Raw genomic sequence first — 21,803 nt, forward strand, 5'->3', positions numbered from 1 at the left:
TGATATACTGAGTTCACTATAAACAATGCTCTGATACCAATCTGTCACACCCCCAAACCAGACGGCGGAAACGTCCGGGGGTGGAGGACTTCATTTGTAGTATCACAACACATGCATTATAATAATCAAAGTACAACCAACCATTGCATTAATAATTATAAGTTTTTACATGTGTTCAATCATTGTATATTGACACCAAAAATAGTTATAGCAAAAGATAGAATACATGACTCAAAACAGCTCCGTCTTCTCAAAAGATTGGGGAGTACCTGTCTACTGATTTCCTGAGAATACAAGTAATTTAAGAAGAGAGTATCAACATAAATTTGAGTGAGTGTATATTTAAGTTTGAAAGCTTGTTTTCTATTCTTTGAATATGTAAACTGTTCCAGAAAATCCTATATTTTCTGATGTATATAAAAAGTAGTTTTAATGTCATAAAACCATTTCGGTTTGTAAGCCAGTGTTCTGTATTTGAATTCTTTTGTAAAACCAGAAAAAGTGAGTGTGCCTGGCTTCACCAGCTGTTATTGTAAACTGAAATGTAATACTGTAAATTGTATCTTTGTAAACTAGTACTTTGAAAATGTACTCATGTTTAGTTAATTATACACTAACCGTATTGTTAATACCTTTTTAATGAGTTATTATAACCATACTATGACTAGATGGCCTGAAACAACGCTTTGAAGGTGTCAAAAACTGTTGAAAACAATTGTCACTCATAGGCGTGTATGCCCGACTGTAGCTAGCAGTCTGAGTGCGGGATTGTCAATCCCATATAGATCTATACACACTTGTTTCGATCCCTACTAGAGATTCTGGTTATAATGTCAGGACTTTAAATGTGTTATTTAAATGAATAAACAACCTGAATCTATTGACTCATAAAAAGCATATAGACGTTACGCGTGTATAATAGCAGTGAAAACCCAATCATTCTGAAATAAATGATTGATAGTATGCTCCTGATTTAGTATTCTTGAAATGTATTTGTAAAATGTATACCCTTGATTAGTTTTTAATCGAACCCTTGTTCTTGTAAAAATTGTGTACTCTAGTATACTTGAATTGTGAGTTACTGTTCTTTGAGTCATAAGTTATACCTATTATAATTTATATGTACTTTCTGAATTGATACTAACTGTTCATGAGTGCAACCCCTTGCTCGACATGTTACAAAGGGTATTGAAACTGAATGAAATAACTTTTATATTTATATACATATACAAATATATATAAATAAATTTAAACGACATTCGGACAAATAACCGATACTCTAAGCCCACATCCAAACAAGGAAAAGGAAATAAAGTGAGTTATCACTCCTAATCCCTTTAAATCTTATATATATATATATATATATATATATATATATATATATATATATATATATATATATATATATATGATTTTTGGGGAAAAGCATAAGTTTATAAAATAATTTAAAGTGTTTAACATTTTGAAATACTTTTGGTGACTTGATGTCATTTTAACACAATTTGAAACCATTTGATTTAAAGATAATTGAAATCCATTTTAGTGAGATATTTTGAAACCATTTGTTGCAACACAAAATCCTTGTGTTAGACTTGTATTCCCCCCTTAAAACTGTAAAAACTATGAAAATACGGGGAGTTTGAACTCACCTTTTGTGAGTGGTACGATTGATAAATAGATATAGGATGGCAAGTTTCTCGAGTGAAACCCCGAAGCACAAACGAGTCCTATTTAGCATATTATGATATAAATATGTACAGATTTAGTGTTTATAATCATAAAGGTGTATAGGAAATAGCCTATGGTGTAGGAAACACTTACCAAAGAAGTGTTAGAAAGGAAAATGGAAAGTTGATATGTGTTCACGACCCAAGAAGGGTTCACGGCCCAGATGAGTGTTCACGGCCCAGTGTTCTTGATGAATGAAGAACACCTGAAGATCCTAAGCAAGTTTCTAAGAAGATTCAAAGGTTTTCGGGCGGGTGTTCTTCGTGTTCTTCGCGAAAACTAGTGAAATTTACAGGTTTCAGACTAGTATAAGAAGATTGAAGAATGTTTTTGAAATGATAACAAGATCAAGAAATGATACCTGTTAGATCCTTTGAAGAACTAGTGATTATTGCTTGAATATGATGAGAAAGGATGAGTTTAGCATGTTCTTGAGGAGAGATGATGTTCTTGTTTAATGATACTTGAGAGAAAATCCTTGGATTCACGGCCAGAAATGAAAGAATGAGACAAAATCAGCCAATATTATATATATAGAGAGGAGTTCACAGCCGAGGGGTTCACCACCGAAGTCGGCTAAAAGATCACGGCCCGAAGTTGATCACGACTACGAGGGTTCACGGTCCGAGGAGTTCACGGTCGTGAACCTTTTGCGGCCCGAAGTATGCGGTCCGAAGGGAAGAAAGAAGAAAAGATGAAGCGAAGTTCCGACTTATTCCTTTCTTAAACACCTAATATTCCTAGGGTTTTAACATGCAAAGGTTATTATACTAACCTTAATAAAAATCCAAATAATAAAGAGGACTTTAGTTGACCAAAGTTTGACTTTGGTTGACTAGGGTTGACTTTACAAGTGGAAAATTGCAGGATGTTACATAAACATACATACAAGCATCACACGGACAACAACTATAACTAAGTCTATCAGTCAAACATATATCCATAATCAAACTAAGTTATGAGATACGGGCCCAGCCCACACTAGGCTATTATGAGATACGAGCCTCGCCTACACTCAGCTAGTAACATATCATACTACGGGCCGACCTTGGTGCTTTAGACCTGTTCCTACCGAAGGAAACTCACCTCGCAAGGCTGACTGCTGAAAACTCGAATGAGGAATCTCTGACTGCTGCCTCTACGACTTCCCACCTATCAATTTCATAATAACACTTAGTCAAAATCTGATAATCCTTCCTAGGGTAAAATGACCATTTTACCCCTGGTCAAAGTCAACGCTTGGGTCAAAGTCAACCTTCTGGTTGACCCAACTCGTCGAGTTGCTTCATCAACTCGCCGAGTCCTAGATCCTGAAATCGCGATCTAACTCGTCGAGTTTCCAGGCTACTCACAGTCGCGATCCATCGATTTAACTCGCCGAGTCCCTTCACCGACTCGTCGAGTTCTACCTTAAGCTAAAACAGGACAAACCAAATCAACTCGTCGAGTCCCCCTATGGACTCGCCGAGTTCCCCTGTCTAATTGAGCCATCTCAATTGATTAAGCTCCTACCCTTCAGATCCAAGCTCCAAACTTCATCTACACACTGGGAATACACTTTTAAGGGTAAATTTTCCAACTTTACCCACTCTTAGTCCTTCTTAATGGGTTTAGCTCAAACCCTAACTCTCTAGAACATAGATCTTGGTCCATGAGCCATAATACCCTAAACCAAGGCACACTATACTAGATCTAGGCTCTGAACATTAGTTGGACACGTAAAGTTCCTAGCTTTCGTTCCATGCATGGCCTCTTAGGGCTAAAAAGGCCATATTAATGCTTATAAGCTTGCTTGGGGCCTCCATGGTCATAATGTTTGCACCTTTACGCCATGGAGCCCCTTTTAGATCCCAGATCTGAAATATAAGTCACTTGGGACGTCCAAATCCCAAAGACCAAGGTTCTTGAACCAAAACCCTCATAAAATGGAAGTAAATAGATCTAAGAAAAGAATGATCAAGTTAGAGACTTGATTACCAGAAAATGTAGCAAATGGAGTGTAGTTCCTGGATCTACTCCTTCCCACTTGAGCCTTCTATCTTCTTCTTCTTCCACAAGCTTCAAAAGTGCACAAAGATCACTCAAAATGGCTCATACACTCAAGGAAAGCTATAGGGTTTTGTGGATTAGGTTTTGGGACAAGGAGGCTGTAAATGAGGCCAAGGGGGTGGGGATTAAGATGCTTATATAGGGTGCAAAACCCTAAAATTAGGGTTTCACTATGTCAGGCCTACTCGCCGAGTCTAGGGCTCTTGACTCGTCGAGTAGGTGGCTAAAAATCCCGCGTCTAAGACTAACTTCTACTCGACAAGTCTGGGGCTTCCAACTCGTCGAGTAGCTTTTCAAAAATGAATAATTTGTAAATAAATATGTACCAGAGCCCGGACGTTACAAAAACACACACTAAAACACTTGAAATAGCTCACAAACACTCACAATAGCATTAGGGTTTCAAGATTTAGGGTTTGGGACTTGGAGGCTGGAAATGAGGCCAACATGAAAGGTTTAAGATGCTTAAATAGGGTGCAAACCCCGAAAATTAGGGTTTCGTCCCTGCCGGCTTACTCGTTGAGTTGAGGCCTCCCAACTCGTCGAGTAGGTTACTTAAATTACGCGGCCCTTATGATCTCTACTTGACGAGTTTGGGGCTCCTAACTCGTCGAGTTGCTCTATAAAATGGAATAAATTTAAGTTAAATACGTACCAGGAACCAGGAATTACATAAAAAAGACTTAACAAGTGACTTAATGCATGCATCTGACCAAAAATCCCATAAAGCTTGCACCTTTATGCTTAAGGAGTCCATAACAAGCTCGGATCTAAAAGAACAAACCCTTAAAAAGTCTAAACTCTTCTATCAACCCACAAAGGGACCAAAAGCATAACAAAACAAACCATGAAGAGGTCTAAACATTTACAAGCCAAGATTAAATGTAACTCCCGGTTCCTGCTTGTGGAAGAAGAGCAAGCCATAGGACTCAATAAGAAGAGAGTAGATCCAGAAACTTCACTCAATTTGCAGCATTTTCGGGTAAGCAAGTCTCAAACTTGCTTAATGATTTCTTAGATCTCTTCATTTCACTTTTATGGGGGGTTTTTGGTCCAAGAATGTTAGCTTTTGGGAAATAGACATCCCAAGTATGTGTACTTCCAGATCTAGGACCTTGAAGGGCTGTTATGGCATAAAGGTGCAAACTTTATGGCCATTGGATCCCCCATGCAAGCTCTAAGATGTCATTTTGGCCTTTTAAGCCCCAAAAGGCCATGCATGGAGATAAAGGCAGAAAATTTACGTGTTCAAATGATATCTAGGGTCTAGATCTCAGTTTGTATGCCTTAGTTCGAAGTATATATGGCTTTTGGATCAAGATCTTGATCTTGAAGAATTAGGGTTTGAGCTAAACCCATTAAAGGAAGCTATTAACGGGTAATGTTGGAAACTTTACCCTTAAAAGGACATTTTCAGTGTGTAGAAGAAGTGTGGAGTCCAGATCTGAAGGATATGAGCTTAATCTATTAAGATGGCTCAACAGACTGAAGAACTAGTCGAGTCCATAAAGGAACTCGACGAGTTGGGTTAAAATGTCCCGATTCTGTAAAAGAGGAAACTCGACGAGTTCAAGGATGACTCGACGAGTAGAATGGGAAAGTCCTAATACCATGGATAGGAGGAACTCGACGAGTTATGAAAGAACTTGACGAGTTGGATCGTGAGTTCAGAGTTTTCAGATTTATGGAACTCGACCAGTTGATGGAGTCAACTCGGAACGTTGACTTTGACCAAATGTTGACTTTGACCAGGGTGTTGACCTTGACTTTGACTTTGACCAAAGTTGACCCTTAAGGGTTATGAGCATGAAAAGGGGTAACTAAAGGAAATCTTTATGTGCAGGAGTTTGAGTGGGGCAGATTTCAGAGCCGATGACAGTTCAACTACTTCACAACATTTGAGGTGAGTTACCTTCCAGTAGAAGTGGGTCGAAGGCACCAATGTCGGCCCACTAGTAAGAGTTATAGTAGAGATGATTGTCTTTGTGATAATTATCTGGTATGCCACTATCTGTTATGCTTTTATGTGCTAGTATGCTATGCTATTATGTGAAAGTAGTAGGAAGGGTAGGATAGGCCCCAGTACCGGTCGAAAGGACTGAAGGGTGGTGGTTGTCGAGGCCAACAAAAATAAATAACCCTAAATCTTTTACACTAAAATAGTGTATAGTGGTAAAGGGGTCGATCCACGAATATTGGTTCAATCTATAACTCTATGGAAAATCTCTTTGCAAAAGTACTTGTAAAATGACAATAAAATAAAAATGGGGGGGGGGGGGGGTTAGTTCTTTTTGATTGCTTGACAAAATTAAAACTAACCAGAATGTAAATATGACAAGTAAACAAGTAAAAGATTTGATTAAATTCAATGAAGTGAAATTGGTTGATTTTGGGTACACCACATGGATGACATGGTTGACTTATCATTAGACTAAATAGAATAACACTTGTGAATTGGTTTAACTTGGCTATAGCAATTCATAAGCACAAATTGCCTCAACTCTTCTTAGATATTAAAATGGCTAGAGGAGCTCTTAACACATTTCCTTAATTGAAGTCACAAAATCAATGAAGCATAAAATCTTGTGAAAATCAATTAGCTTTAAGTTGTAAGAGTTACCAAGTCCAAAAGATAATCAAATGCTTACATTATCATTATGGAGGAAACATTTCCATGGTCTAAATGAAATGAAAACAAACATATAAACCATTTGTTGCTTACTAATTTGAAAGTCCATTACTTAACCAAGAAATTAGTCAACAAAAATAAGCATTCATTCATCTAAGCTCATGATCAAAGATAAATAAACACAACAAGATGTTTAACTAGAAAACATTTCCATAAATTTCAACACAAGATAATAATAGTCTTCAAAACAACCAATCATCCATGGGATTAAACCCTAATCAACCAAATGAAAGTTTAGCAAAGCATGACCAAAGTAAAAGAAAGACAATATAGTTTAGTGGTACCAAACATTGTTCTAGTTGCAAGATGGAAAGAAATTACACTAATCTTCAAATCTTCCAAAGCCCTCTTGAGAGAGAATTGTGTGTGTTCTTCAAGTGATAATCCTCAAGAATGCTCCCAAACTCCAGCATATAAGGTTCATTTCCCGATTCAAAAAGTTGCCCAAAAGCTACCCACCAACTTTCCACAAGTAGAGTCAACAAGTCAAAACTCGGAATCAAGTCAGCACATTTCACGCGGACCGCGTATGGGTCCACGCGGACCGCGTAGGTCACGCTGAATGTGGGACTTGGGCCATTTAATATGCAATCTAGCCCAATCTTCTCATTCACACTTCAGCCCACATGCATAACTCTTTAGAGCCCATTTGTGCCATTCCAAAGCCTTCTTTGATTGATCCAATGCTCCTTAATCTTCCTCAACTCGAGTCCTCGTCCAATATAAAATCCAACGCGCATCCCGCTTGTACTGACACCGAGTCCAATCGCCACACTTCAAGTTCACGAACAATTTGCAAGCCCCTAATAGTCCCGCACTCCTTCCATACATCCAATGACAAATAGTTTTCGATAAATCTTGCAAATAAGCTCAAAAGACTGGAAAGAGCCCGGTAAAGGAGAAAAATAACAAAAAGAGAAAATATGCATGAAGATTAACTAAAATGAGATGGAATGTGCTAAAATAAACAATAAAAAGAAGTAAATAAAATGAAACTATCAAATCACCCCAAGCTTAAACCTTACTTGTCTTCAAGTAAGACAAGACTAAAATGAACTTGGGATGAACTATCCTAGAAAGAAATAAAGAATGAACATCTTAGGTGGAAATTCACAACACGCCCTTAAAATAAAAACATATAATCCATTTTTAGGGGTAAGAATCACTTTGAGGGACGAGCCTTTGTTACCTTTCTAGCAAGGGATACATGTTGATCAAGATGCAAAACGAGCATGCATACTTCACTAGTATGGTTTATGTGACATTGTTTCGTGGTCCGATCTAGCCCACTAGCCATGAGAAAGTGTCCCTCGGTTACAATGTTCCTCACTCCTCACAACTTCAACCCCACATCAAGAAATAAAACCTAGAGAAAGACAACTCGGGCCAAAAATGGCAAGAAGCGAGCTATGTACAAAAGTTGGAAAACTACAATCATCTAGAAGAGTAAGTGCTTCCACCAAAATATGATCCATGTAGAGCGAAGAGTCGAGCACGCGATGAGTGAAGGACGCCTTGGTAGTTGCCAACACAAATGATATCTAACTAGAAAAACATCAACTAGAAACTAATTACATGAGCTAGAATCCGAAAAAACTAAACATTTACAAAAGCAAACAAATGGATACAACTCCGTGGCCCGACCTTTTTTTTTTTTTTTTTGGACAACAAAACCCCAAAGACATGTTACAAAAACAAATACAAATACTTAAGACACAAAGAAGAAAATACTAAAAATATATAACTACACTCGCATTTTATGATTGCGATAATATCCGACTTTTCAAAACTAATTTTTATTTTTTTTATTTTTTAACTTCTAAAGACTAGAACCAACAAACATAAGGTTCAAATTCCACAAAATATCAAAAGTTTGACTTCTCCAAACAAATTGGTTACATATGAAATTTCAAGTGCACGAACTAAATACTAGACTTTATTGAACCCCTTTTATTTATTTATTTATTTTTAGTAAATTGACGCAAAACTTTTCGAACGATACTTTTGAAACAGTTACTTTTGACTCATAAAACAAAACAAAACTAGAAAAGGGGGTAGTTGTCTCTCCTTTAATAAATTTTTTTTAGACTCACTTTTTTGGTTTACCACAGGAGTTTTACAAGTAAAGCCTGAAAATAAAAATACAAAACTATATACAACTATAAGCAGAGTCTAAGTCTAACCCAAACAAGAGGCCAAACGAGCACAACTACACTAAGGCTAATTCGAGATCAAGTGGGAAAAATGTGTCTAAATCATAAAGTAGTGAGATATGATGTGAATTGTAGCAGTTAGACACTAAAGATCTCAAAATAGCACAATCTAGTTTTTATTCCTTTCTTTGGGGTTTGATTGTGGCTTGCACGGAGAATTCAGGTGAGGGACTGGTCGACACGGGGCTAAGTTGTCCCCCTACTTATGCCACACTTGACATGGGTTGATTCATATGCACAACGACTTGCACTCTCTCCCCACGTATATATAAGAGAAGAAGCAACAACTGAAAGTCCCTAAGAGCGATTCTTATTTGTTATGTGAGTTTCCAAAAGAATTGTAATTAAGGTGCGTCGTGTCTTTCAAGTAAAGATGTTTGGAGATGAGAATAAAGAGATAACAAAAGTGCATGAATGCTTATGCCCTAGGCTAAATGCCATGCAAAAATAAAAGTGAAAAAGAAGAAAAATAAAATCTTTTTGGAGTTTTATATATATATAAAAAAAATAAATGCAATTTATACTAAAATGCTATGCAACCTAATTAAAATGCATGATAAATTAAAAAGAAAAGGGAATACCCCACCCCAAGCTTAGAAATAAGCATTGTCCTCAATGCTTGGGGAGAGGCGAAAGTACCTAGACCGGGGGATCTGGAGGAGGATATGGGTATTGGGGGTAAGGGTAGGGGTAAGGTGGAGGGGCATAAGGGTGGGTGGGTGGAGGGTATGGATAGGGAGGTGGAAGTGGGATGTTCTCGAAATGGTTTTGGGATTGGTGCCACCCCCACATATGGTGCATCTGCTGGGACATGATTTGGTTGGAGATGCAAAGAGTCTCGAACCATTCGGCAAAATTGGGGGGAAGCGGGTAATATCCGGGAGGTGCTTGGGGCTGGGCGTGATGTGGACCATGGGTGGGCTCATCGTCGGGCTCGTCATCCACATGCATCTCGTCATCATCTTGATCCTGGAGCACATCCTCGTTGACTGACTGAGTGATGGTCCTCGCGAGTATCCACTGAGTGCGATCGTGGAAGGTGAAGTTGGTGACTCGAGGGTCGGGAAGAATGAGATATCCGACCCCTTGAGGACAATACCATGTGAAGCTGCTCCTGTTCCTTCAGCGGATGTGGTGCATGTTTATGAGAGCGCGCTCATCCAAAAGATTTTTGTTCTCAACAGGCTGGTATTCGTCTGGGAGCTCGATGTCAAGACCGCGAGCCAAAAGTGTGACAAATCCCCCAGTGCAAATATCACCGGACGTTTTGATTCTCATGTGTGCGCATTTATGGAAAAAGAACGAAGCAAAGTCCGGGATTGGCGGGTTTGCACGCCGCATCATACACCAAAGGAAGAAGAGCTCATTTTTTGTGACCTGGCCTGCTTCTTTGCGGACAAAAACTGTACATACCAAGATGCGATGGGCAATGCAGAGGCACGGGTGAATGATGGAGGTTGCTTTATCTCGACCGGCACATGAAAAGATACCCCTGGTGATCTCCGTCCAAAACGTCTCGTGGTTGAACTCAGCAGGCAGGACGTCGAAAATCGTGGATGTGCTCGAAGAAGGTAAGCCCAAGATGTCGTTTATTGTATCAAAATCAATAAACCTTTGGTCCCCCAGAAGTTGGAATGCGGCTTGTTTTCTTTCGCTATCATACCCGCAATCGGCCAGAAACTCTCTAGTAGGGAGCTCGTATGTATGTGCCATGAGATTGAGAAGGTTTTCCCACCCAATGTTACAGAACAATTGGGTGACCCCCTCAAGAACCCTAATGAGATAAGTGTGGGTTTGCACACAAACTTGGTGGATGCAACCTTTCTAGGCAAGCTCTTCGTGTAATTTTCGGCCGCCTTGGCATCCCGAAATCTTGGAATATCGGGAGCATCATCTTGATTTCTAGCCGGGGCTTTGCCTCGGGCAGCATCCGGGCGCTTCCTAGATGTGGACATGGACTACCTGCACGAAAAATAACCACCGTTTTTGTTGAAAGTTCAAAATTTGCGCGCGAAAATTCGGGATTTGAAAATCTTGCAACTCTCCACCCCAAGCTTTAAGCTTTGTTCAATATCCCGTGAGAAGCAATTTACCGCGAAAACCCGATGAATCCGACAATGGCTTGAAATTCCGGCGAAATTTTCCGGCGAGCTTTGAGAGATATTTTTGGTGGGGTTTGTAGCCTTGTCCAAGGGGAGCACAATGGTGGTGTCGGAATCGCGAGAGGTGGCCGGAGTTTGCCGGAAAACGGCCGGAAAGTGGCGGTTGAGTGGTGGTGGCGCCCAGAGTTACAGCAATAGATCGGACCGGTTTTTTAGTGGGGTTTGTAGAGCTCGGAAATTGGTGAAGAATGGCGGTGGTCTCGCGGAATTTCGACCGGCGGTTTGACGGGAAACTGAGTTTTAGTGGAGGAGAAGGAGGTGTTCTAATGGAGGTTAAGGGAGAAGAATGGAGAAGAAAAAGGGAAGAAAGGGTCGGCTGATGCTTATTAACCAAAAAAACGCGGTCAACACTGGTAAAAAACGAGTCAATGTTGGTCAACAACTCACGCGGTCAACATCATTTACACGCGGTCAAATGCTGGAGTATACGCGGTCCGTTTTAATAAACACGCGGACGGACCTTGGAGTACACGCGGACCGCGTGAATTGGCTTGAAAGTCTTCAGTCTTCTGAAAATGGACGCGGACAGTTTAGGGGACCACACGCGGTCCATTTGTTTATTAACGCGGACGGACCTTGGAGTACACGCGAACCGCGTGAGTGCTGTTGCCATTTTTCTCAATTTTTGCTCTTTGACCAATACGAACACCGGGCCTTCAAATCCAACATTCTTTTACCGCAAGAAGGAAGAAGAAGAGATGTTAAACGCAAAAATGGTCCATCTACGACATTTATTCGGAACTAGAAAAGATGAAAACTTTTAGTTTTCCAAAAATGCCCCTCTTTAACGTCTTTGACGAGACGTGCTTCCCTCTTGATTTCAGTACACCGGGGCATCCAATTGGATGACATCTAGGACATTTGCGTTAAAACCTTCATAGAAAGGTTTCAATCGATGCCCATTGACTTTAAAGATTTGCCTCGTTTCTTCACTTTGAATCTCAACCGCTCCATGCTCAAAGACTTTTAGCACAACAAATGGACCCATCCATCTTGACCTCAACTTTCCAGGAAATAATTTCAATCGCGAATGGTAAAGCAAAACCCTATGTCCTGGCTTGAAATGCTTGCGGGTAATGGACTTGTCATGGAAAAGCTTCGTCTTCTCCTTGTAAATTCTTGAGTTTTCATAGGAGTCATTTCTCAACTCCTCTAACTCTTGAAGTTGAAGCTTCCTATTCCTTCCCGCTTCATCGATGTTGAAGTTGCATTGCTTGACCGCCCAAAATGCACGGTGTTCCAATTCCACGGGAAGATGACAAGGTTTTCCAAAAACCAACCTAAATGGAGACATTGCTATCGAGGTCTTATACGCGGTCCGATAGGCCCACAAGGCATCATCAAGCCTTAAACTCCAATCTTTCCTTGAGGGATTTACCGTTTTCTCAAGGATACTCTTCACCTCATGATTCGAAACTACCGCTTTACCGTTCGTTTGAGGGTGGTAGGCGGTTAAAACACGGTGGGTCACGTTGTACTTCTTCAATAAAGCCTCCATCATCTTGTTGCAAAAGTGTGTCCCCTATCACTAATCAAAGCCCTAGGCACACCAAACCTCACAAAAACATTAGACTTCAAAAACTCGATAACTGTTTTGGCATCGTCCGATCGTGTAGCTTTGGCTTCAATCCACTTAGAAACATAGTTAACCGCGAGCAAGATGTAAATGTTGCCAAACGAAACGGGGAATGGGCCCATGAAATCAATCCCCCATACGTCAAAAACTTCACAAACAAGGATGGGATTTTGTGGCATTTTATTCTTTTGTGAATTGTTCCCCGTCCTTTGGCACCGTTCACAACTTTTGCAAAACAAGTAACAATCGCGTGACATGGTTGGCCAAAATAGTCCACACTCAAGGACCTTTCTCAAGGTCCGGCTAGGTCCGAAGTGTCCCCCACAAGCAAGTTCATGACAAAATTGTAAAATGGATTGATGCTCTTGTTGGGGCACACATCGCCTAATAATTTGATCGGGACAATGTTTCCACAAATAAGGTTCATCCCACACATAGTATTTTACATCACTTTTGAGCTTGTCTTTTTGAGCACGTGTGAATGTGTCGGGATACCTTTTCGTGACCAAAAAGTTAACGATATCGGCATACCAAGGAGTAGATTGAGTAAGGGAAAAGAGATGCTCATCCGGAAACTCGTCATGCAAAGGGAGAGGAGTTTCATTTGAAGTGATCCGGCTTAGGTGGTCGGCAACAAGGTTCTCGCATCCACTCTTGTCCCGGATTTCCAAATCAAATTCTTGTAACAATAAAATCCACCGGATGATTCTAGGCTTTGCATCTTTCTTCGTCATCAAGTACTTAAGAGCTGCGTGATCCGAATACACAATGACCTTGGTACCAAGTAGGTATTGTCTAAATTTCTCCAAGGCGAACACTATGGCCAATAGCTCCTTCTCCGTAGTAGAGTAGTTGCTTTGAGCATTGTCTAGTGTTCTCGATGCATAGTAGATCACATGGGAGGCTCGTCCATTCTTTTGACCCAAAACGGCGCCTATTGCATAGTTGCTTGCATCACACATGATCTCAAAGGGGAGATCCCAATTTGGTGCTTGCATGATGGGGGCGGATGTAAGCAACTCCTTGAGCTTATTGAAAGCTTCTTTGCACGCCTCATTGAACTCGAAATCAACATCCTTTTGCAAGAGTTGTCACATTGGTCTTGTTATCTTTGAAAAGTCCTTGATGAATCGTCGGTAGAAACCTGCATGACCCAAAAAAGAACGAACTTCCCGAACACAAGTCGGGTAAGGTAAGCTTTGAATAACATCAATTTTGGCCTTATCTACCTCAATTCCTTTCTTTGACACAATGTGACCCAAAATGAGACCTTGACTCACCATGAAATGACACTTCTCAAAATTTAAAACCAAATTTGTTTCAATACATTTTTTCAAAATTTTGGTGAGATTGGTCAAACACTCTTGAAAGGAATTTCCATATACCGTAAAATCGTCCATAAAACCTCAATTATGTTTTCGACATATTCGGAAAAGATACTAACCATGCAACGTTGGAAAGTGGTCGGGGAGTTACATAATCCAAATGGCATTCTCCGGTATGCGAAAGTGGCAAATGGACATGTAAATGTTGTCTTTTCTTGGTCTTCCGGTGCCACCGGGATTTGGTGAAAACCGGAGTACCCGTCTAGACAAAAATAATGTGATTTCCCGGCCAACCTTTCTAACATTTGATCAATGAAAGGTAATGGGAAGTGATCTTTTCTTGTGCTTGCATTGAGTTTGCGGTAGTCAATACATACTCTCCACCCGTTTTGCACACGGGTGGGGACCATCATACCTTTGTTGTTCTCGACTACCGTGATTCCCGTCTTCTTTGGAACGAATTGCACCGGGCTCACCCACTTGCTATCCGAGATTGGATAGATCATTCCCGCATCTAAGAGCTTCAAAATCTCTTTCTTGACCACTTCCATCATTGGCGGATTCAACCTTCTTTGCGCGTCTCTACTTGGCTTGCATTCATCCTCCATTAGAATTTTGTGCATGCAAGTGGAGGGGCTCAACCCTTTGATATCCGCAATCGTCCAACCCATGGCTTCTTTATGCTCCCTCAACACCTTGAGGAGTTGCTCTTCTTCACATTCGGTTAAGTGAGTTGAAATGATGACCGGAAGAGTCTCGTTGTTTCCTAAGTACGCATATTTCAAATGTTGAGGAAGGACCTTCAATTATAATTCCGGAGGTTGAACAAGGGAGGGTGGCAATCTTGTGTGAGTTTGAGGTAATTCAATTTGCTTCACACTAAATTGAGTGGTCTTCTTGATCTCCAAATTGTTAACCAATCTTTCAACTTCGGGGTCTAGTGAGTAGAGCTTCAACTTCTTGGCTAACTTTCCACAATCAAACCCTTTGCTCAAAACCATCTCCAACGTGTCACCATTAGACAACTCGAACAACTCTTGGGTTAATGGTTCAATAACATCAACAAAACACAAGGATGAAACATCACTAGGATATCTCATAGCATCATAAATGTTAAAACTTATTGTTTCACCATCAAACTCCATTGTTAAGCTTCCCGCATACACATCAATCTTTGTTCTAGCCGTCTTCAAGAATGGTCTCCCAAGTAAAATTATACCCGACTTTGAGGACACTTGTTCATCTAGATCAATCACATAGAAATCTGCCGGGAAGACCAATTGGTTTACTTGCACTAGGACATCCTCCAAAACACCTCTAGGAAAGACACTTGATTTATCCGCAAGAGAGATTATGACACCGGTTTCACTTAAAGGTCCAACATTCAATGATTCATACACCGAATAGGGCATGACGTTAATAGAAGCACCAAGGTCAAGCATGGCACTACTAAAAGTGACATCTCCTATCTTGCAAGGAACGGTAAACATTCCCGGATCTTTGCACTTGGGTGGAAGCTTCCTTTGTAAAACCGCGGATGCGTTTTCATTCATCGAAATTTTCTCATTTCCCTTCAACTTCCTCTAGTTGGTACAAAGTTCTTTCAAAAACTTTACATATCTCGGGATTTGCTTGATTGCATCAAGTAGAGGGATGTTTACTTCTACCTTTCGGAAGGTGTCCAAAATCTCTTTTTCCTCCATTTTCTTCTTCGAAGTTGCAAGTCGGGAGGGGAATGGCGGTTGAGTGGCTATTGGAGTCACTAGAGGGGTTGTCTTCTTTGGGGCTCCGGCTTGTGCATCATTCTTGACTATAGGTTCTTCAATGGGAATGACTTCTATTTCTTCCTCTTTATCCCTTGGCTTCTTCTTTGAACTACTTTCTCCGGTTTGTTTGCCACTTCTCAAGGTCACCACATTGACATTTGGAATCTTTTCGGTTTGAGAAGGGAGTTTACCATGAGACTCCAACTTGCTTATGGATGTAACTATATCTCCCATTTGTGCTTCAAGGTTGGAGATACTAGTTCTTGTCTCTTTTTGGAATTGTTGGGTACTAGTGGCTAGGGATTTGACAATGTCTTCAAGGGACATTCCGGAGCTACTTGGTTGGGATTAAGGAGGTTGTTGGTGGTGCGGAGGGTGTGGTTTGGATTGATAGTGTGGTTGTGGATGTTGGTAATGAGGTTGTGGTGGTGGATAGGAAGGTCTAACCAATGCATTTTGAGGCAATGGTCTTGGGTTGTAGCTCATGTTGGGATTTGGCTTCCAACTTGAATTGTAAGCATTTTGGTAACCGGATGGCTTGTTGTGGTAATTTTGGAACTCTCCCGTGGCATTTACATGTTCCGCATCTTCTTGAAGAATTGGACACATATCCGTAGGATGTCCCATTGTTGCACGTATCCCACAAACCATCACTTTTGGCGTTTGTCCCATGGCTAGCTTTTGGACAACGGAGGTTAGATCTTTGATTTGAGACTCGAGGTTCGATGTCCCACTTCATTGACTTTGTGTTGTGTGTCTCTTTTCATATCTTGGCGCGGGCCAAAGTGTTGGGAATTCGCGGCAATGTTGTTGAAAAGTTGTCTTGTTTGTTGTGGAGTTTTACTAAAGACATCACCACCACTTGAGGCATCAACTAGTCTCCTCTCCATTGGCAACAATCCCTCATAGAAGTGTTGAATGAGGAGTTGTTCCGGAATTTGGTGTTGTGGGCAACTATAACACAAATTGTTGAATATCTCCCAATAATCATGAAAAGTCTCATTTTGACCTTGGCGAATTCCACAAATCTCATTTCTAAGACTTGAGACTCTTGAAGCGGGATAGAACTTATCAAGAAAAGCTTTGCCATGTCGGTCCATGAGTTGATCGACCCCGGGGGAAGATAGAATAACCAATCTTTTGCTCTATCGGGCAATGAAAAGGGGAATGCCCTTAGCTTGATTTGGTCATCGGTTGACCCTTGTGGCTTCATACTAGTGCAAATAATGTGGAACATCTTCAAATGCTTATGTGGGTCTTCATTCTCCAATCCATGAAAAGTTGGGAGGTGATGGACTAAACTTGACTTCAATTCCGAACCTCCTTCTAAAATCGGGTAATTGATACCGGTTGGAGTTTGTGTAACATCAGTTTCCATCATTTGCCTCAAAGTTCTTTCGGGAACTTCTCCTCCGTCCGCCATTGCAATTGGTTCAATAATGGGTGGATTTTGTTGTAGAGGTGGTGTTTCGGGAATTTCTTGGCGAGGGTCGGGACTAGAATCGGGTTCCGTGTCACTTGATGAAGCGGGTTCAACCTCCGGATCCCCGTGAGGATTAGAAGTTTGACCACGTTCAATTCGCTTTACCTTTGCCAAACGCCTTACTTCTTTTTTAATTTCTGGGTTGTAAATCAAGTCACCTGTACGCTGAGATCTGGGCATAGAGAAACAAATTGATTAAAAATAAACCAATCCCCGGCAACGGCGCCAAAATTTGGTGGTTGTCGAGGCCAACAAAAATAAATAACCCTAAATCTTTTACACTAAAATAGTGTATAATGGTAAAGGGGTCGATCCACGGAGATTGGTTCAATTTATAACTCTATGGAAAATCTCTTTGCAAAAGTACTTGTAAAATGACAATAAAATAAAAATGGGGGGGGGGGGGTTAGTTCTTTTTGATTGCTTGACAAAATTAAAACTAACCAGAATGTAAATATGACAAGTAAACAAGTAAAAGATTTGATTAAATTCAATGAAGTGAAATTGGTTGATTTTGGGTACACCACATGGATGACATGGTTGACTTATCATTAGACTAAATAGAATAACACTTGTGAATTGGTTTAACTTGGCTATAGCAATTCATAAGCACAAATTGCCTCAACTCTTCTTAGATATTAAAATGGCTAGAGGAGCTCTTAACACATTTCCTTAATTGAAGTCACAAAATCAATGAAGCATAAAATCTTGTGAAAATCAATTAGCTTTAAGTTGTAAGAGTTACCAAGTCCAAAAGATAATCAAATGCTTACATTATCATTATGGAGGAAACATTGCCATGGTCTAAATGAAATGAAAACAAACATATAAACCATTTGTTGCTTACTAATTTGAAAGTCCATTACTTAACCAAGAAATTAGTCAACAAAAATAAGCATTCATTCATCTAAGCTCATGATCAAAGATAAATAAACACAACAAGATGTTTAACTAGAAAACATTTCCATAAATTTCAACACAAGATAATAATAGTCTTCAAAACAACCAATCATCCATGGGATTAAACCCTAATCAACCAAATGAAAGTTTAGCAAAGCATGACCAAAGTAAAAGAAAGACAATATAGTTTAGTGGTACCATACATTGTTCTAGTTGCAAGATGGAAAGAAATTACACTAATCTTCAAAAAATCTTCAAATCTTCCAAAGCCCTCTTGAGAGAGAATTGTGTGTGTTCTTCAAGTGATAATCCTCAAGAATGCTCCCAAACTCCAGCATATAAGGTTCATTTCCCGATTCAAAAAGTTGCCCAAAAGCTACCCATCAACTTTCCACAAGTAGAGTCAACAAGTCAAAACTCGGAATCAAGTCAGCACATTTCACGCGGACCGCGTATGGGTCCACGCGGACCGTGTGGGTCACGCTGAATGTGGGACTTGGGCCATTTAACATGCAATCTAGCCCAATCTTCTCATTTACACTTCAGCCCACATGCATAACTCTTTAGAGCCCATTTGTGCCATTCCAAAGCCTTCTTTGATTGATCCAATGCTCCTTAATCTTCCTCAACTCGAGTCCTCGTCCAATATAAAATCCAACGCGCATCCCGCTTGTACTGACACCGAGCCCAATCGCCACACTTCAAGTTCACGAACAATTTGCAAGCCCGTAATAGTCCCGCACTCCTTCCATACCTCCAATGACAAATAGTCTTCGATAAATCCTGCAAATAAGCTCAAAAAACTGGAAAGCACCCGGTAAAGGAGAAAAATAACAAAAAGAGAAAATATGCATGAAGATTAACTAAAATGAGATGGAATGTGCTAAAATAAACTATAAAAGTAAATAAAATGAAACTATCAAAGGGGTAGGCCAGCACCCTGATATGCTAGGCAATATGTGACTTATGTGTTTATGTACTAGGAGATTACATGGTAGAAGTAGGGGTGAAATAGTCCCCGGTACCGGTCGAAAGGGTCGAAGGGGTAGGCAGCACCCTGATATGCTAGGCAAGGTACCCGTCGAAAGGACCGAAGGGGTAGGCCAGCACCCTGATATGCTAGGCAAGTTACTAGTTGAAAGAGACCGAAGGGTAGGCCAACACCCTGATATACTAGGCAAGTTACCGATTGAAAGAGACCGAAGGGGTAGGTCAGTACCCAGATATGTTAGACAGTATGTTTATTGTATGATATGTGGTATGATGGGGGGAACTCACTAATCTTTGTGCTTATGGTTTTCAGTTTTTGTTTCAGGTCCTTCTTCTTCGAAGGGAAAGGAGTCGACACGATAGCAGTGCATCACACCACGATTTTCCGCACTATGATGTTCTTGGGATTTTGTACTCTGACATTATTATATTATGACATGTTTTAAGACATATGACGTATGGGTTTTTATGATATGAGATAATTTCATGATGTTTTCAATAATCTGTTTTATGAATTATTAAATTAAAAATGAAATTTTTGGTCTTGAATTTTGGGATGTTACATTAAAACTTGATACCTCGGAAAGCTTGCTCAAAAGATGATGATTCTAGATCTAAAACCTTCTCACAAATCAAGGCAACTTCAAGCTTCTCGACTTCCTTAACAAAGTCAAAAATGGGCACCAAAGTTTTCTTAATAGCTCAAGAACACCACAAAAAGGCTTAAGGGTCGATTTAGGGTTTTTATGGCAATGGAGGCTGGTAAAGAGGCCAAACATGAGGAATTAAGGCCTTTATATAAGACACAACACCATAAATTAGGGTTTCAAAATATATCATGTACGCCCCGCGTACATAAATGTACGCCCAACGTACGTGTCCGGAGTCCCATCTCAACTTCGCATCAGTATGCTAAGCGAACCAAGTGATACGCCCCGCATACTCGCTTTAAGGCTTGTAAGCTAAGCGTACCATGTGGTACGCCCCACATACTCCCCAAGGACCAAAATGCAACTTTTATATTAACAAGGGTAATAAAGAAACATACCAAGATTTAAGTGTTACAGTATATCTGCAAGAACCAAACTAAATGTGGTTTTTAAATGAGAAAAATATATTTATACAATTTCAAATGGAACATGATCAACATTAAACAAAATTGAAAAAAATGATGTTCGATTTGGAATAAAAAAAAGAAGTGTAAAAAAAAAATTAGTGTCAAAATTGAAAAAAGTGAAAACTTAGCGTCTTTTGTACATTTTTTTTTCAATTTTTACACATCAACATGTTATGTCAGCATGCCACTTCATCAAAACCGGGACGTTATCATGTCACGTAGCAGGCAACCGGGTTGACCGATCAAGTGGTCAGAATTGTAACAAATTGAAAACGTAATGTCTAATTCAAGACAAAAAATAAATAACGCAGTGTCAAAATCGAATTTTCGTCTAAACTTAGTGACTTTTGTGATATTAGCCTTTTAAAATTTAAGAAAAAGGAGGGAAGTAAAGGAGAGGAAAAGAAAAAGGAAAAATGGAAAGAAATAAATTAATTAGTTGTTTTTTCAAGTTGGAAGTAAATCGAAGGAAAGTTATGTTGAAGGAAATATAAGAAAATTGAAGGAAGGTTATGTTCTCAATTGAAAGGAAAAGAAAAGAAAATAACATTTTTATGATTTTGCTACATTTGTTAATGTATAAAAGAATCAAGTTAATATCATTATTTTCCCATTAAACAACTAAAGAGTTAAACTAATCAAGTTAATCTCATTATTTCCCAACAACTCTCGGTATTCTGAGTAAACTGTTACATCATTCAACTAAAAACATTCAGCAAGTCATAGGCATACACATTTAGGTAACATGTATCACTATCACTTATCAATGTACTACATATAAGAACCGTATCTGAGATAAAATCAAATTATTCATGAACTCAATGTAATAAGACCAAAAAACGCTATAATTGTGTAATCAAACAAAAAAAATGCAAGGATGAAGTCGTAGATGCAAGTTGGAGCATCGAAGGATAAATTGATTAGGTTTACCCATGAAGGTTTGATTTGATGCAATAAAACACAACGAAGAAAATGAAAACGAGAACATAGTGAAGCAAAATACATACATGTAGTTTGATTGTTTCACAATGATTTTTTGTTGATAAAGATCGATGAAGTAAAACATAACGATGGTTGTATTGTTTCTGCTACAACAGGCGTACGAGTTGTTTTGGTTGCAACAAGGGTTTTTTCCTTTTCAGTGGAGTGGGACATGCAAGGATAACCTGGGAAAGTTTTTATTTTCCCCTTCACCCCAAATATGGGCGGAAGATTTTGAGGGCAACAAAGCCTAAAGTAAGCATTCCTAATCCTTTCATTTCGCTCCCCCCAAAAAAAAAAACTTAAGAACACCATTTTCCCTCCTAATCCTCTTTTTTCCTCTCCTTTTTCTTCTAAGAACTTAAGAACAAGGTTAGGGTGGAGGGAGTTCATCCCTCTCACCCCTTCCAAGTTCCAACATACTTGTCACCTTACTATCACATAAGCTTTTCTCCATCTTGTTACTTTGTAACGCTTATTTCCAGGTATGTTTTTAAACGACAATTTATTAATTTAAAAAAAGGAAAAATGGTTTTGGGCGAGAAGTGACTTCGCAACGCGTCTATGTGTTGTTCATGACACTGCCATATGTCCATCATGACGTGTCGCCGCCAATATTCCAAAACCCCAAATATCGGGTTTTAAACACTATTTAAATGGCACTAACCCCAGGGGTTTCTCTCATGACAGTTGTAAACTTCCAGAAACCCTAGAAGCAACAAACCCTAGCATCTTTTCATTGATTAAAGAGCCTTGGAGCCATTATAGCGAAAGCTTGAAAGAGAAGCAGGTGTTCTTGGTGAAAAGGAAGAAAGATCCAGAGA

The 21,803-nt window shown here is 39.7% G+C and overlaps 2 protein-coding genes across 2 annotated transcripts; both read right to left on the bottom strand.

The window, feature by feature from the left end:
* Positions 1-11,661: 11,661 nt before the first annotated feature.
* On the bottom strand, positions 11,662-12,339 carry LOC145127688 (uncharacterized). Its single transcript, XM_079062837.1, has one exon. The coding sequence runs from the start codon at positions 12,337-12,339 to the stop codon at positions 11,662-11,664; it is 678 nt and encodes a 225-aa protein (XP_078918963.1).
* Positions 12,340-14,548: 2,209 nt separating this feature from the next.
* On the bottom strand, positions 14,549-15,742 carry LOC145127689 (uncharacterized). The gene is made up of 3 exons (XM_079062838.1): positions 15,410-15,742; positions 14,875-15,325; positions 14,549-14,778 (listed from the first exon to the last, which is right to left on the bottom strand). The coding sequence occupies exons 1-3, from the start codon at positions 15,740-15,742 to the stop codon at positions 14,549-14,551; spliced, it is 1,014 nt and encodes a 337-aa protein (XP_078918964.1).
* Positions 15,743-21,803: the final 6,061 nt, after the last annotated feature.

The sequence above is a fragment of the Lactuca virosa genome, chromosome 7, assembly GCF_052849685.1.
Source record: "Lactuca virosa cultivar CGN04683 chromosome 7, Lactuca_virosa_CGN04683_v6, whole genome shotgun sequence".
NCBI classification, from domain to species: domain Eukaryota; kingdom Viridiplantae; phylum Streptophyta; class Magnoliopsida; order Asterales; family Asteraceae; genus Lactuca; species Lactuca virosa.